The sequence below is a fragment of the Hipposideros armiger genome, unplaced genomic scaffold (assembly GCF_001890085.2).
Source record: "Hipposideros armiger isolate ML-2016 unplaced genomic scaffold, ASM189008v1 scaffold_248, whole genome shotgun sequence".
Lineage (NCBI taxonomy): Eukaryota > Metazoa > Chordata > Mammalia > Chiroptera > Hipposideridae > Hipposideros > Hipposideros armiger.
This window is the reverse complement of record NW_017731598.1, coordinates 693,257-711,353: the sequence shown is the minus strand read 5'-3', so window position 1 is coordinate 711,353 and position 18,097 is coordinate 693,257. Positions and strand designations below refer to the sequence as shown.

The 18,097-nt window shown below is 42.5% G+C and overlaps 1 protein-coding gene across 1 annotated transcript in view; it reads right to left on the bottom strand.

Moving 5' to 3' along the window:
- Positions 1 to 2,398: 2,398 nt before the first annotated feature.
- Positions 2,399 to 18,097, bottom strand: part of LHCGR (luteinizing hormone/choriogonadotropin receptor) — a 51,946-nt gene continuing 36,247 nt past the window's right edge. Inside the window, exons 8-11 of the mRNA XM_019655851.1 lie at positions 14,996 to 15,070; positions 13,170 to 13,355; positions 9,047 to 9,127; positions 2,399 to 4,260 (exon numbers count right to left, since the gene is read on the bottom strand). Of these exons, the coding sequence (XP_019511396.1) occupies positions 3,120 to 4,260; positions 9,047 to 9,127; positions 13,170 to 13,355; positions 14,996 to 15,070 (1,483 nt within the window). The 3' untranslated portion in view covers positions 2,399 to 3,119. The remainder of the gene's footprint in view (positions 4,261 to 9,046; positions 9,128 to 13,169; positions 13,356 to 14,995; positions 15,071 to 18,097) is intronic.

Below are 18,097 nucleotides of genomic sequence, written 5' to 3'. Positions count from 1 at the left end.
AAAGTAAGTGGAACAATTTGTTTCAAGTAGAAAAACAGGAAATAAAAGGAGCATATTTGAGGATGGATCCTGGGGCTCTTTGAATGTTAGGCTAGGAGCTAAAGCTTCATAGGTACTGATGAGCTGCTTGGGATTTTTGGCAGGGGTGTAATAAGATGAAAGAGGATTTTAGGAAGATTAACAAGTAGTGCTGGGTAGGAGAGTGGGCATGGGAAAGACTGGATAGGAATAAAAATGAGGGAGGATGTGCTGTTACTCCAGAGGAAAGGGGAAATGGCCTGAGATGTGGGTGTGGCAGGAGGAATGCAAAATAAACTGGCGTGAAATACAATTCAAAGGGAGGTCTTAGTGAATGAAAGGATATGAGGGTGAGGGAGTCAAACTATGACTCTGTATGTTAAAACTTAAATTACAATGTAGAAAATAAAGATCAGTATTTGTCGAAAAGGCCACACAAGTTATTTTTAGAGTATGCGTCCAAGTACTTTGGGCTCAAACAATATTTAAGACTGCATAATTTAAGTGAAGTTTCTCCACAAGGATATATTTTATTTTTTTTCTTTTACTTTCTGCTGTTTCGTTTACTTAGTTGTTTTTGTTCTGGGATTTATGTATGAGTCAAAAAGTTTATTCTGTATGTACATAGCAACATGACTAATTATCTCATACCACTGAGACAAATTCTAGAACACTAACTTATGAGAGAGGATTGCATCTGAGTAAAAGACAAGTTACTGGTTAGGGAGTCAAATTCAGAAGTGTGAGAAACACAGAGAAGTTATATTTCATAAAGTTTATAATCTTGCGTAATCTATTTTGAATCACAGCCCAATGGCATAAAGATTGAAAGCAGACTAACTGTGTAGAGAGTCTAGTGATGACTATACATTTATTTAATAAAATGCCAAAGGAGAGCTACAAACTGGAAATAGCCCAGATATCCATCAGTCGGAGAATAGGAAACAGTATTATATTCACATAATGGAATACGATTCAGCAATGAACTACTGATTCAAGCAACAGCAGGATGAATAGCAGAAACATTGTGTTGAGTCAAAGAAGCCTAACACAAAAGAGTGTATACTGTGTGATTCCACTTACATGAGGTTCTAGAGCAGGCAGAACGGATCTATGGGGAAGAAGCAGAATTGTTACCGCTGGGTGGGGTGGGATGAGGGAATAAGTAGGCGGGGCATGAGGGGGTTTTCTGAGGGTGAGAGTGTTCTATATCTTCATAGAGGTTTTGGGTCACATGGGTATGTGCATTTTTCAAAACTCATTAAATGGTCTGCTTAGGATCTGTCCACTGCACCATATGTAAATTTTACCTAAAAATGTAAACAAATATTGAATCTTGGTTAATGATAAGCATGCTGAAGTATGTAGGGCTGACAAGTACTGATACCTGCAATTTAAAATGCATCAGAAATGATGGATGGATAGATAAATACTAGATAGGTAAGTATATAGATTTGTAATGAAACCCGTATAGTAAAATATTGACTCTTAAGTATATGGGTTTGCACTGTATAATTCTTTCAACTTTGTTTGAAAACGTTCACAACAAAATGTTGGGAAAATGTAAGGAACTTGGAACACATTAAGCCTTTGGATGACTATGATTTACCAATACGGAAAGCAGTGAAACATGGTGGTTAAGATGCTGGGGCCCTAAATCAGAGCTCTGAGTTTGGATCTTATTAGTTGAATCTTTTATTAGTTTTGAGAGCTTGGGGAAATTGTAATAGATTTTTCTCTACTATCATAGTTTTATGGAGATTAAATGGGTTAAGATATATAAAATAATCAAGATGTTTGTCATATAATAAGCTTTCAATAAAAATTATTTTAAGAAGTCTAAAGAACATACAAAAACACTGAAATTAAAACATAATTTCATTGCCATATAAGAGTCAATTCTGATAAAATATTTTCTAGCAAATGTTAGATATATACGTCTATACCCTCCAAAGGAAACGATGAAAGTTAATTTTTTTTTTTAAGCTGAGCCATCCTGTCACCTGTTGGCAGCTCAGCGGCAGCTCACCGGCAGCTCGGCTCGGGCCGGGAATCGAACCGGCGACTCTATTGCTCAAAACTCGCACTCTTGAGTGAACTTTTAACCAACTGAGCCACTTGGCCGGCCCTTGAAAATTAAATATTTTAAAATATTTTCTTCTACCTAAAGAAAAAGATGGGGCTCTTGAAAGAAAATAAACCATTTTTTCTCTTATAGATTTCATAACTTCACTGTAATTGAGCACATCTGTTGCACACCATTGCCAAGATCCTGAATTAGGAGACAGGAAAACAACACTGAGTCAGAGTTTCTACCCGTAAGGAGTTTACACTCTACTATTTAATGTTTCATTGGTGCTTAGAGGCTAAACACTGAACCAAGAAAATAGGCTCAAATGTGCCTTTAGATGCTTACTTACATTAAATTTTAAATAGTAGAACCTAGGCAGGAGATAGATAAAAGTCTCTATAACAGCACTTTCCAATAGAACTTTCTGTGATGATGAAAATGTTCTATGTATTTGCTGTCCAATATGGTAGCCACTGTTCATGTGTGGCTATTGAGCACTTGAAATGTGCCTGGTGCAACTGAGGAACTACATTTTAAATTTAAATTTAGCTATATGTGGCTAGTGACTACCAGATTGGACAGTGCATCTTTAGCGTGTGTTTCTCAAACTATCTGAGGAAAAGGACCAGTTATTTTAAATTTCAAATCTATTATGGATTAATATTTTTGTAAAATGCAATAAAAATGACTACAAAGATGTAATGAGAAAAAAAATGGAAGATGTAAAATACCACCTCTTTTTTTAATACTAGATTCAACAGATACAAATAACTCTGTCAAAATTGCTATAAAAGTTTTTAAATACTCTCAACTTCTGTATTGTATGTCATCATGTACCAGTCAATGACAAGTAGTTTTTAGATGGATGATGGTCATGACCCACACTTAGAGCTATGTAAAGGTCTCCTTTTGCCTAGGGTGCCTAAGAATAAATAATTTCCTAAAGCTGCCTCTTTGTTAAAATTACTGGTACAGATAATTGTTTTACATATTTAAGTAGAATTCAATAACGTGGTTACTGATGTAATAGTTAACACTTTTTACAACGAGTCTTGTCTAGGACAACTGTATATTGACAGTGCAATGTTCTCAACTTCAGAGTGGACTGCGAAGGCTTATTTGATTCAGTGAAGCCATTTTTGTAGTTGGAAAAATCCTTCCTTCTGTAAAGTTCAGCCCGACGTTTGCAGCAGCCAAATTTGCTCAGCAACAGAAAGAAATCCCTTCGGAATGCCTTTGTGAAAATTGCATACAGAAATGGATTGGCACAAGAGTTGACAGGATAAAAAAGAACCAGTAAAACTTTAGAGTTGGTTACTGTAATAAGCGGTACTTTGAAGGCAGCTGAGATAGCAAAAAAAGAGATAGGCGCCATGCAGGTGAAATCGGTGAAGATGAGGACTGCCATTTTCTTAGCAATCTTTGTATCTATATTGGTAGCCATCAGCTTTGGATTTTGAACTGCAAAATAAATTTTAATGTAGCAAGCACAAATGATGATGAAGGCCATGACATTGAGTATGAGAATGGTTAATATGTAGACTTGTGAGAGGGTGGTTTCCACATCCATGGGGAGGCAAATGCTGACCTTCATGTAATTGCTGACACCCACAAGGGGCAACATGGCAATTAGAGTAGAGAAGAGCCATCCTCCAAGCATAATTGGAATGGCATGTCTTAATCGTAGCTTTTGGTCCAGCTGGATAGCATAGGTGATGGTGTGCCATCTTTCTAGTGTGATGACCGTGAGGGTATAGACGGAAAGTTCACTTGCAAATACAGTGAAAAAGCCAGCAGCACTACACCCACTTCCTGTCTGCCAGTCTATGGCGTGGTTATAATACTGCCCCTTGGTTTGGGAATCAACTGAGGCAATGAGCAGCAGATAGAGCCCCATGCAAAAGTCTGCAAAGGAGAGATTACACATGAGAAAACGGGGCACTGTCAGTTTATAACGACTGGTCAGGAGAACAAAGAGGACAGTCACGTTTCCCATGATGGCTAGGATATTAATCAGCCAAATCAGGACCCTGAGGAAGTCATTGCCCATGATATCTTCACAGGGATTAAAAGCATCTGGTTCAGGAGCACATTGGAGTGTCTTGGGTGAGCAGAAACCATAGTCATAATCCCAGCCACTCAGTTCACTCTCAGCAAAGATGGCGGAATAACTGTAAGAAGAATATTTAGGCTCAATGTACAGAGATTTTCAGTGATTCTGATTTTTTTTTTAAAAACTCAACCATCCTTAGTGTTTTTTTAAAGCCTAAGAAACTAAAGGAAACAAAGCCTCAACAGTCTCAATCTTACATTTATTTGTTAAATTAGCTGAGAACTCTGAATTGATGTAGGAGTTTTTAAAGAAGGGAATAAAAAACCGTTTAGACTCTTTTATATATGGATTTTATACATTGATGCAAAGACTTAATGAAGCTGTTTGCAGAGCATGATTTTCTTTGGAAAGCAAATTTAGAGACATAATATATGCTTGTTAAATCGAAAAGAATCCTTTCTTGGCACTTTCTTAGCTATTTATCTCATTTAGTTGCCAACCAAAATGCTATCAAGCTGTTTGTGGTCGAACACAAATGGGATTGGAAAGCTCTCGTTGAAGATAGTGGGCTACTGGTGGGCTTGCTTGCACTTAAGTCCCTGCTGACCAAATAGTCCAGCTGAGAAACGGAAACCAAGGATAGATTACTAGAAATATAGAAGCAGAGGAAGAATATAGTCATGGACAGTAGGAAGAAATGGTGAAAACTGATACTCCTTAGGGGTGTAAATCAAATTCAGAGAGCAGACTGAAGAGAGACAATGTCCCTGGTGAAGGACAGCTCCACCTCTGCCAACCCCACTGCTACTGTTTGAGTTCAGGTTTTAATTCTCTCTTAAGGTACAGTTACGTTTGTCTTCTTACTGGCATCCTTCCTCTAATTTTAGCTGTCTCCCGGTGGTCCATCCACACCTTCCTCCTGGAATAGCCTTTCTTTCTTTCTTTCTTTCTTTTTTTTTTAGCTGAGCCATCCTGCCACCTGTTGGCAGCTGTTCGCAGCTCAGGCCAGGAATCGAATCGGCGACACTGTTGCTCAGAGCTCACACTCTGGAGCGAGCTCTTAACCAACCGAGCCACTCGGCTGGCCCTGGAATAGCCTTTCTTAAACACAAATCTGTGAGTTCAGACTTTCCCTAGGTTCTCATTAGCTATGGGATAAAATCCAGACCCCTTGTGATGACCTCCAAGTCCCTCCCTGATCTGGGTTCTTCCTCCTTTGATAGTCTGTCTGGTCTCCAGGAAGCAGTAGTGCTACATAATTCAGAGCATGGGCTCTGGAGGAAGACTGCCCGGGTTCCAGTCTTTACAGGCTGTGTAAACCAGGAGAGTTACTTAACATTTTTGTGTCTCAAGTTCTTCATTTGCCAAACTGGGATAACAATCATACCATTCTTGGTAGGGTTGTGCTAAGGATGAAATGCATCAACACATGTAGAATGTTTAGAATAATGCCTGACATGTATTAAGTGCGCAGCGAATGTTAGGGATTCTTATAATTATCTTGCACATCCCTTGTGCAATCTTCCTTTTGGTCGCTACAGACTTGAGGCTCTCAGAATCACTTCTAACGTTTCATCCCTCTGTCTTACTGCATATGCGTTGTTGCATCTTTCTTTCGTCTCCTCCTCTCTGTCATGAATTCCTCCTCATCTTTAAAGACAAGCTCCTCTGTGATCCTCTTTCTTGATTTACACCTCCTCGATGTTTGTTACTCCTTCTCTGTGCCATGGCTGCCCTTAAGTACTATTGTAATTATCAAACCATGTTGCCATTATGCGTGTCTGTCTTCTTAGATAGTTATTAGCTCCTTGAAGGCAGGGGACTAGGTTTTATTTATTTCTGAAATCTCAGCACCTCACACAGTTTTGACTCAGAGTAATCATTCAATAAATGTTTGTGGAAGGAATAAACCAGAGTGATTCCGGCTCTGAGGGGAACTGAGGGGATATGGGGACAATGATTGTATACAGTATGATGCATGTAGGCACATCCAATTTTCTCTTTGCCCACAGTTTGCTACTGTAATCTTGGGAGCTGGAGAATTGGGCATAATTTTTTTCTGCAGGGCCATTACAAATAAGCATTTCACCTGAGGGTTCCTAACACATTAAAATAATATTTTTCTCTACTCTCAAAACTTAGCTTCTCATGTGCTGTATAAGGAAGTGTGTATCTAATTCAGTGAGTGGATGAAATGATAGATTTGAGCAATACCATTACTGAAGCGAAAGAACACAGATTAAAAAAAAAGAAGAAAAAGAAATCTATGACTTGGGACTCCAAAAAGGTGCTAGAATATCGTAGAAACCCATTTGGAACTAGAGAAGGACTCCTGCTATGCACGGGAGAGTGCCAGGGAACCTCACCTGTTTTATTATTAAATATAAGTAGCACATTTGTTTGTCCTCATCTCATGCACATCAATATAATTACCTATTTTTTAATTTTTGAAGAGAGACGGTGGTTATAAAGAACGGTTAAAGAAAATAGGTTATTTCTCAGCATTGGAAAGGTCCTTAAGACCATCTCATTGAACTCCTCATTTTACTGGTCAGGAAACCACGATTAAAGGAGGGGAGTGACCTGCCTGAGATTCCTCAGCACTAGGCTCTAGTGGCAGCACTAGGTTGTCGTACCCATTGTCCAGAGGCCTCTCTTCTACTTCACTGTCTCTCAGTCAGTGTTTTTCAACGTGTGGTCCTTGAACCACTTCCATCAGAATCTCCAGGGCGTTTGCAAAATGTAGATTCCTGGCTTTACTTCAAATCCTGAATCAAACTGTCTAGGGACAGAGCCCAGGAATCTACATTTTAAGCAAGGTCCCTGGACGATGCCTGCAAAATAACAGCCTTTATTAAACCAGGTGAAAACTTTCCAACAATTGCTGCCTTCATTTTCCTTTTTCCTTTCCTCTTATCAAAACTACTTCAGCTGCTAGAAGCACTAATTCAAAAGCTTCTAAAAATTCTGCCATGAATTCTGAATAAATTTGTGTCAATAAGAGGTCAACCCTATTCCCTCCCCTGTCCTTTGCCCTTTCTTTTCATGCGCTACTGGGCATCCGTCTAGCAATTTTCTCCTTGGTGATTTGTCTGCAGACCAAATACCTACCTGCTGCTCCTTACCTTTGTGTCCTGGGATGACTCCTGAGGGCAGCAGCATGCTTACTGACAAAACCCAGCACGGAGCTGTTGCCAGTACTGACGGCTTATGCAGGGAATGTGAATGGATGCATAGGCTTAGCAACACTGAGTCAGAGGGAGGAGAAAGCAGTGCACCCCTGCTTCAGTCACAGTGAACAAAGAAAGGAGAAAAGATGGGCATTTTAGGAGAACAGTGAGGCCAGCCATAGCAGTATGGACACCATGATATCTTGGGGAGAGCAGGCAAGGCTTAGGGGCTGGCTCTAGAATTTCTCAACTCTAGGGACTTAGGAATAGCAGTCTGCTGGGAAGAGGAGGAAGGGGATTTATCATAAGAAATGTTTTTGCTGGAAGCACACCCTTCTAACTTAGATTATGTATTCATTTCAGGTAGTTTTGGGGATACTGGAGATAAGGGGACTTGTTTTAAGGCCGTGTTAGCCTAGCAAACTTGACATTGTGTGCTCATTTGGGAAGGCTTATTATGGTGGGGGCTAATGAGGATTATTGAGAGTGAGCTAGTCTCCACTCCCCAGAACCACCCCTTGGTGCTGCCATTGTACCCAGCAGTGGTTTCCTGTTGACGACAGAAAAGGCCATATGGTTGCAAAAGAGTTAAGTGGAAGGTGACCGATGGAGAGAATATCGAGAGGAGTGGGAAGGGTGAGGAAAAGGAACACTGGAGGCTAGATGGTGACAGACCTAATTAAAAGAAAAAGCAAAGAAGGATACAGAGTATAATATTTATAATGTACCCTAGATCCTGTCACAGTCTTCAACAACTCCCTTCCCTGTCATAGTTCTGAAAGCCAAATGATATTTCTGCTGTCCCTTACAGATGAGGGAAAAAGACTCAAAAAAGATAAGTATTGTCCAGGGGTACCCAGTGTTACAGGAACACTATTGCCAAAGATTCATATCCAACTCTGAGAAGCAAAGAAGCCCAGGGTCCTTCCATCGTGCTAGCCTACTGCTGGCCTCTATAGAACTTGTGGATTGATAGCGGGGGGGAAAAGAGAAAAGAAAAAAGGTGTAGAAGAGGGAATGGAGATTGGCAAGGTATCTTAGAAGGGCATCTGGCTTTGTAGCCTGAAGGATACATGGGGGGAATAATAAGACTTCTAAATCGCAGTAAAGGTGGCATGGGGATCCTGGGGTTATATTTCGGGGCATTCTCTTTTACATTTGAAGGTGTGGGAAATGCCAAGGCAGCCAGGAAAAATGTTTTAAAAAATCAGTAGAAAGGAAACATAGCTTCCATCTAGTATGTGTTACTGATAGCGTTAAGGCTGAGTAATTTTATGCTCCAGCACAGCGTGGTCAAGGTGCAGTAAGTCTCTTTGAAGGAAGTGGTTCCTTCTGGAAGTTGTGTCTACCATCCATCAGCTAATCTTTGTGGAATGCTGACCATGTGACTAGTGAAAATTCCTACAAATGAAGCTGTCATTCAAGCAATCCCTTAGTGACATCAAAATACTTGCAAGTAAAATTTTAATTTCTGAGGAGAATTTAATTAATTGTAGAATGAACATGTAGGTACTTTTTAAGAGAGTTTTTTTTTAAATAGTTGAGTGAGATACCTGATCAACTGGAGGCCACTTACACAGAAAAGTTCCCATTTTAAAGCGATTAAAAATGCTGTGCAAATATCCCCCCAACCAAGACTTTTATCAAAAGAAAATTGTGGACACTGGTAATAATAATAGGGGGCACACAGAATGAGATATGGCTTCCTGAGTTCCTTTGCATACAGATACTTACAGTGTTTCATTATTTGGTTTCCTTGCTGTGCTTTCACATTGTTTGGAAAAGTTTTCAAAAATGGAAAAGGAAAAATTCTGCCTGAAAGAGAAGAGGTGGGGGGGAAAAAACAGTTGAGCTTTTGGTCTTTAAACTAAATCTGATCATGTCTATTTATACTTTGTTCATCCAAATGCTTTACCTATTCCACCAGCTTCGTGTTCTGCACCATTGTCCTAACTGAAGCACTTCCTGGAGAGAGAGTAAAGGCGTCTGAATTGTCATTAGAGTGCTTCCAGCTTAGATAAAATGCTTCTGAATGCTAAGTGTTGTGTGTGAGCTCTAGAGATGAGAAAACTTAAATTTGTCACATTGAGTCACAGAGTTTTCAATGCTCATTAAAATCTACCTTTGTGGTATGCGAAGGTGTGCTCCTCTCTACTCTCCTTACCACATTGACCTTGACGAACAAATAACCCTCCCGAGTTCATGGCTTTGAATTGTAACTGGGGATCTCTTTTGTAAGGATTTGAAGATATTGGACCTGACATCATTATGTGGATTCTCTGCCTTTTTTAGTTACATGCAGGAATATATGTGGGGGATCCCTCTTCCTTCATCTTTCTCTTTAAGAAGTTTAGCCAATAGAAAGGGGGTGAGGGGAATGGCAAGGAATTAAAAGAAGGCCTGTACTTATGTTTCCTACAATGAAACCAAAGGGAGGAACAAAGAAAAAGTGGATGAAGAAATAGAAAGGACAATAGGCTGTGAGAACCTCAACCTTTCCTAAGGAGGAAGGAGAAATGAGGCATTCCAAACTAGATATTTCTATATATTCTTCTTTCCCAATATTAACAAGACAATTCCTTGTAGGAATGACTTTGTATAAAAGCAGGAAGGTGAAGAACATATCAGAACTATTAGACCTACTGGACTCACTTTAAAAAATTAATCAGCTTGTTATTTTGGATGAGGATTACACATCCTCAAATTTGGATGAAATTGTGTGTGTGTGTGTGTGTGTGTGAGTGAGTGAGAGAGAGAGAGAGAGAGAGAGAGAGAGAGAGAGAGAGACACGCTGGCTCTAATCCTACATGTAGAGATTCTGTGTGACCAATCTGCAGTTAACATGAAATGTGGTTGTTCTTGGCCTTCAGATAATAGCACTGGGTTCTGTCTACTCAATCTGTTTTGAAATTTTAATCACAGATACCAAGGAGGTCTTGGGGCCACCTGCCCAGGCAGCTGTGAGTGTTATCCAGACTCAGCAGCTGCAGGGCAGAGCGGTGACTCAGAGTTTGCACTAACATTCCACTGGCCCAACTTCAGGCTGTCCTTCCTCACTAGCATCCAAGGTTTCGAGCTTTAGGTGTATGGAAGGAGTCAATCAGAGCTTGTAATCCCAGTCAAGACAACATTTGTGTGGCTACATTCCCACCACACTTTGATACTGGCCCACAGTTGTCTAATCCTTCCCCACTTGTTACCTAGCTTCTTTCATCTAATGAAATAAAAACCCCTGAACTAAACTATTTACATGCCAGTAATTTCAGGAGGGATGTGACTGTTTTGCCATAAAGGTGGTGTCCAGAGTCAACTTTATCATAAATCAGTGTCTGTATTGTTCTTTTAGTTGGTCTCTCACCAGCTTTGCTCACTTCCAACCCATCCTCCATCCTGCTGCCAGGGTGATATTTTACAAAAGCAAATGTGAGAAGTTTTGCTTTGAATTCTTCAGTGGCTTCCCATCCTCTAAATGACTTGGCCTGGCACTCAGAGCCCACTGAGGACCCCCTCCCCCTGGTTTCCTCTCCTCACTCACCTTCCTCCATGTACCCAGAAGTCTTCTTGTCCTAGTTTTTCTGAATGACTTTCATCCTACTGTCTCTTGCCTTTGTGCCTTCACGAGAACTATTTTGGTTTTTTGGTGTGCTTCCCCCCACACCTGTCTAGCCAACTCCTTCCTGTTCTTCAAGGCTCAGCAGAAGCCACCTCCTCAGAAAGCTTTCCCTAAGCCCTGCTGTCATTTAGGAACTCTTCCTCAGTGCTCCCAGAGCACTCCCGTTCTCTGCTCTAGCATAACATTGTTGTTTTGTACATAAACATTGGCTCTCTTGCGTGTTAGCCCCATACAGCTGTTTGTGACTCTGTGAGGGCTGGGAGAGCTCTTACTCAGCTGTGTATCTTCAGACATTTGCACAGTGTTTGGAACATGGCAAATGCTCAATTAATGTTCTTTGAAGCTCAGTTAATGGTTCATAGCTCTCTAACCACAGTGAGTGATTTGTCTTCTGGTTACCTCCAAAGATTCAGATACAAACAAACATCAAGTGCTGGCGAGGATGTGGAGAAAAGGGAACTCCTGTGCACTGCAGGTGGGATTGTAAATTGGTGCAGCCACTATGGAAAACAGTATGGAGGTTCCTATAAAAATTAAAACTAGAACTACCTTATGATCCAGCAATTCCACTTCCGGAATGGCAACATTATTTACAATCGTCAAGATATAAAAGCAACCTATATGTCCATTGATAGATGAATAGATAAAGAAGATATGATACACACACACACACACACACAAATGGAATATTAATGATAAAAAGAATGAAATCTTGCGATTTGTGACAACATGGATGGACTTAGAGGGTATTATGCTAAGTGGAATAAGTCAGACAGAGAAAGACAAATACCATATGATTTCACTTATATGTGGACTCTAAAAAAACAAATGAACAAACAAAACAAAACAGAAACAGATCCACTGATACAGAGAATAAGCTGATGGTTGCCAAAGGGGAGGGGGATGAAGGGATGGAGGAAAAAGGTGAAGGGGAATAAGAGGTACAAACTTCCACTTATAAAATAAGGCACAAGGATGCAGTGTATAGCACAGAGACTATAGTCAATAATATCGTAATAACTTTGTACGGGGACAGATGGCTACTAGACTAAGTGTGGCGATCACATCGTAAGATATAGAAATGTCAAATCACTATATTGTACACCTAAAACTAATATGTCAACTTTAATAATAAAAACTAAGCCTCAGATAGAACTGCACATACCTCTGCAGGGCAGAAAGTAGGTGTCCAATAATACATGCTGGTTGATTAATTATAAATAGGTTCATTCCAAACAGACAGCAGCATCCTAGTGTCACTCTCTCAATGCCTCATCTAATTAATTGATTGAGAATATCTTTGTAGGCTGCATAATATCCCTTTAGGACAATGTTTTTCCACCTGTGAGTTGTGACCCATTAGTAAGTCATGAAAACAATAGAGTACCTCAAGACGAGCATTAAAAGCAAAGAAACAAACACGAAGTAAAATAGAGTAAAATACACAAGAAAACATCAGTGTAGCACGTGTAAAAAGTTAAGTATTGCTTTTATTTCAGTTACATGTGTGATGTGTACTGAACTGCAATGTCAAAAAGGTATTTCTTACTATGCATCTCAGTCAAAAAAAAAAAAAAAGTCCGGAAAACAGTGCTTTAAGGAAAGAATGAAGTCCTGCATACTCAGCCATTTCATTCTGGATTGAAGTGAACCAGTTGAATCAGTAAGATGCCCCTCACTGGACACAAACCAGCCAGGAGCTTTTGCCCTTTTTGTTTCTACACCAAGCTAATCCTTAGGGAGCTAGGATTCTGTTATGAAATGGAGGATGATTCTGCAGGAAGAGAAATAGCTTAAACAAAAACGAAAACCTTCAGTAGTGTTTTGTGTCTGTTTTTTGTTTTTTAAATTAAATATTAAGACATTAGGTAAAATTTACCCTCTTGAGGCCACTTCCCTCACTGCTTTAAAAATGATGCTCTCTGATAAGGATTAGAGCTAATTGATCTTTGAGAGGCCAGTTTTATACTCCATTTTGCAGCTGCTGTTATAGCCTAATTTAAGGCTATGATTCAATTAGCCTAAAAGAGGGTATAAAGATCTTTTAGCTGCAGGCTGCATTGACTGTTTGGAATCGGTTTTCAGGAGGAAACAGGATGGTTCATTTTCTTCTAGTATGTGTGAAAGTGACCCCGTGTCTATGGAGTTGGCCTAGAAGGGGCAGGGAACCGGTGACCAGTTGACTATTTTGATATCTGGGTTTCTAAGACAGCTTGGCAGGCTTACCTTTTGTTTTTTACTTACTCTTTGGTTGGCAAGTTTCTGAAAGCACAGCAGTGGCTGGGATAAGTCAGTGTAGCATCCAGGAGGTTGGTAAATTGTTCTCTCGATGGCAATATTTTTAGAGAATAGGATGATGTGGCTATTAGCGTATGAATGGATTCCAGCCCATAGGTAGGCAGAGCCTGCAGTCTGGTGGAAGAAATATCCCTGAAGAATAAAAGGGAGAAAGGCTTTTTATTTACTTATTATACATTTGATTTATAAAATGAAACCTCTTCTGAACAACGGTATCATTCTAGGTTCTGAGGAATCCTTTCTCCCTCTTGTCTTTCCCCTAATTTTCCATTTCATGCTCATTGAGACCTAAATGCAGAAAAGCTATGCTGTGGTTTTTTTTCCCCTCATAAGGATCCCATTATTCTTTTCAAGGTTGAGTATAACTCCGTGTACCTGCCATGCATCCATTAGCATTCCCCTCTCTCTTCTCCCCATTCCTTTCTCCCTCTCCCCTTCCCGGGACCTCTTTCCACTTAGCAGAAGTGAAAGAACTACCTGCTTTCTGAGACAGCAGGACACACGCAGTGACATCAGCTTTAGTGATCTACCCCGGGAGGAGACACTCAGTGCTTCAGACGCCTTGGTCTTGGATTGATCAAGCCCCGCAGGGTAGGCTTTCATGAAGCAGCTGCTCACGCTATTACGAGCTGCTGTGTGGTGTTGGCCATCGTCTCCCCGGAACGCAGAATGCACGTTCTCTAAAGGCAGACCTGCATTCATCAGTCGGAAGCGCAAACTCGGCCATGCCAGCAGAGCTGCGTGGAAAGCTCAGGTTTGGGAAACGGGGTCCTGAACTCCAATGTCCAAGAAAACTCCAAGCAAGTTAGATGTGAGGAAGAAGAGCAGTCAGTGGGAATTTAAAAATCCAGCCTGTTTTCTAAGTGGCTGCGGCTGATGCCCCATGAAACACTTCCAGCAACAGATGCGCCTTCTCCACACCCCCAGCAAACTGCCCAACACTTAGTGCTCAGCATATGGGAGGGGATAGCAGGTGATTGGTAGACAGATAAACTTGACAATTTTTCCCACATGTACTTACACTGAACTCCCATAATCGAGGGAACTTGGCTCCGCTCCTGGTACCCTCAGAGAGCCTAACACACAGCAACTTGGCCCTATCCAGCCAAATGCCGGGGCAAGTCAGATCTGTGGCTTCGAATGCCACGAGTGGATGCCAGGTGGGCAGCCACCCCCTCTTCCAGCACACGAGGCGGCCCTCCATATTTAATGTTATATGTTCAATTGTGTCTCCTCAGATCCATATGTTGAAGTCCCAGCCCCCAGTGGCTCAGAACGTGACCTTATTTGGAAATAGGGTCTCTACAGAGGAGATCTAAGATGAGCTCATTAGGAGGGGCCTTGATCCAGTATGACTGGTGTCCTTATATAAAGAGGGACAATTGGACATAGACACACACACACACAGACACAGACACACACACACACACACACACACTGCTATGTGAAGATGGGAGTTATATTACCACAACAAGAATGAACTACCAGGAGCAAGAAGAAAGGCCTGGAACACACCCGTCCCTCACAGCCCTCAGAAGGAACCGACCCCGCTGACACCTTGACATTAGACTTCTAGGCTCCTAAACGGAGACAGTAAATTTCTGTTGTTTAAGGGCCCCTTCCCCCCAATTTGTGGAGCTTTGTTATGGAAGCCGTTTCACATGCAGAGGCCAATGCCCCTCAAACCAGGCTGGGGACAATGTGGCTAGAAGCCCTAAGCAGGCATGTTGGGGTGCGCTGGTTGGGGAGGGAGGCAGCACCATTGTACTCACAAGATGCTAGGCCCCGTGGCCCCCCAGAAGGCTCCCTGGTGCATCTTCTCCAGGTGCGCATTTTCCTTTAGCTCCCTGTGGGGAAGCACAGCGTGCTTAGTAGGGTTTGCACCTCCTGTGTCACCAGTCACAGCTCTGCACACACATGCTTGGACTGGTCTCTGTGCATGGGGCTCAGGGTCAGAGGGCACCAGGGGGACTGCAGGTAAAGTGGGGAAAGGACGTGTTAGTGCTCAGTGACATCGTGAAATTGCTGAAGTGCATGTGTGGCCCCACCTTTCCTCTGTGACTTCCCCCTACTCCGCGGAGCCCTTTGTCCTACAGCTTAAAGCACTCCCCGTCCTGCCCAGGAGTGATGGAGATTTACTATCAGACAGCTGGGCCAGGATGGAAATGCTGCTGCAGTGCTCAAGGCTGCAGGGTGGGAGAGCAGCCCGCCCTGCGTCAAGGCTCTCCGCTGTCCTGACCTTGGAGGTCTCAGGGTCTGTTTACAGTGATAGCCCAAGGCTTGCAAATACTGCACTTAAAACAAAAAAGTAGGGCCCATTCAAAGTTACCCCTCTCATGGTGTTAATTGCACTCCTTTTTGGATACGCATTTCTCAGTGGGTGAGACGGGAGGAAGTACAGCCCGTGTAGATGATTGTCCCATACCCTGGGTGCCCCGTAGGTCTGTGCTAAGTGTGTGATCATCGCCAGGTGTGGGTGTTGTGGAAACCAGAGGGCCGAGGGCCACTGCTCTTATGGCCGTGACAGAAGCCCCAAGCTGCTACCGCAGAGGCTACCTGCGGACTTCTGCTCCCTTGAGTTCAGAGCAGCTCAGCCTGACCCTCTAGAGCAGCTTCTGATCTGGGCCCTGACTCTGGTGTCTCCAAGCACTGGCCTTTCCCTGGGCGGACAAGGGAGCTGGGAGAGGACTCCTGGGCTCAGGCTTGCCAGCCTTCTTTTCAGCACGTTCTTCCTATGAGAGAAGGGCGGTAACTCCAAGAACATTCTGGAAACCGTGGACAGTGGGCACGGTATACATCCATTGTTGGTGTGATGGTTTCCAGCATGGGAACAGGTTTCTTCTGCACCACAGCAGCGATGTTTACATGGCAAAACAGATGCACCAACACCCACGCCCTCTCCCTGGCAGGGTGCCTCGGTAATTACCTGGCTCATCTCTTAGCATTAGGCTTCTTCAGGGTTTTTCAGCATGTCTGCATATCGCACCTGCTATTTAAAAACTGCCGAAGCCCTTGCAACCCCCCCCCCCCTTCGCTGGGTGGCTCTTTCCCACATGCTTCTACTAAGCATCTTCCTTGGAATCCCTCAGCCTTTGCATCAGAATGCGCCATCGTCCCCTGGGTGTATTTCCACCATCAAGGAGATGAGGTTGTCAGAGTCAACTGCTGTTTAAAATCTAAATCTAAAGAAAATTTCCTTCCCAAGCCTCCGTGGCTCTTCTTCCTGATTCGGTTTGTCCTAATTATGTTCAGTTCTGGTCATAAATCATTGAAACTGGGCTCTGTGAGCAAATCATCCTCATGTTAGCCAGGTCAAATTAACTTTTCAAATTTTTGACAGTTTTATTTCGCATGTTTCATTAAAACTCAGATCTTTCTGTATCCTGATGACTCTGTATTATGTGGCTTGGTTAAAAAATAAGTGAAATTCGTCGATCACATTTTCCTGGGGGTCACTTTTGGGAACTCTCCCAAGTGACACGGTCCTCCAGGTGTGAGAAGCACAGGCAGGATGACCATTTGAAGCACAGTGGGAGAACCCCCAAACTGCACCCAGAGCTTCCCTAACTAGGGTGCTGTGGGAATGACCGGGACCGACTCTTAGACCCCTGGAGGTGTCTGAGGACAGCCTTTCGGTGCTTACTCCACCGTGTCCTGCCTTGGTAAGGAATGTGTTTGAGAACTTTGCAGAGCTTTGGTGTCATTGTTCTGGACAGCTCTGGCCAGGCCTGTTTTATGAGGAAGGTGCAGACACTGGGTTGAATGTAGCATTTGGAAATTTGGCTTGACAGTTTTGAAAACTCCCCTCCTTCCCTGCTTAAATCCTTCAGTGGGTCTCCTTGCCCTTAGAAGAGCATTCAGACTCTTTTCCACGGCCCCTCAGTTTGGTGTGGTTCATTCCTGCTCCACGTCCAAGTTTTTCTAACACCCTTCTTCCCTTTGTTGATGACCCTCCAGCCACACTGGCCTCCTCTCAGTTCCTGGAGCTTTCAACTTCTTTTCTTTCCCAACTCAGGACCTTTACACATGCTGCTCCTTCTTTCCGTAGCACACTTCCCCTCCCTGTTGCCAAGGTGAGCTCCTTGTTATCATTTAGGTTCAGCCTAAACATCATATGCTCTGGGGGGCTATCCCAAGCACCTAACCTAAGGCCAGTCACCTCCCTGCACTCTCGCAGATCTCAGTGATGGGTTGTTTCTTTTACAGTATATATCACTACCTGCAAGAAATTCATTATTTGCCTTTTCATCTGTCTCTTTGCCAGAACAGAAATTTCATGAGGGCAGAGACTGTTTCTATTCTACCATTGCAGACCCATTTAATATAGTGCCTAATATATTGGTGATGCTTAATACATGTTTATTGAATGAGTAAATGAATGAAATTGATTTGTGTTCTTCGTTTCCTCTTTCTTGCAACAACAAGGTGTAGGGATATAGAATCTTGACTAACTGGACTTTGGGAGGTCCATACCCATTTGGTATCTCTAAAGCAGCTGACGCTGCTCATGGAGGCTCTCCCTCCTAAAGTCCTGTTTTCCCTGACGTCCCAAGGATGGACTCCACTGATTTTCCTTCTGCTTCCCTTTGCTTTTGCTCTGACTTCTCTTCCTCACTTCCTGTTTTCCCCAATTTGATATTCAGTCCTCTTATTTTTCCTCCAGCTGCAGAGGACTTTAGCTGCCCCCTCTATCCGGATAACCCTGATGTCTGTATCTCTAGCTCTGAACTGCCCTTTCCAATTCTTTGTCCTCCCTGCTAACAGATGAACCTTCCTGAAGCACCCGTCTCACACTTCCCATCCCAGAACTTTCAACAGCATTTTATTTTCTACAGAAGAGAGTCCGGATTCTTTACTCTGGCATCTAAGGCCCT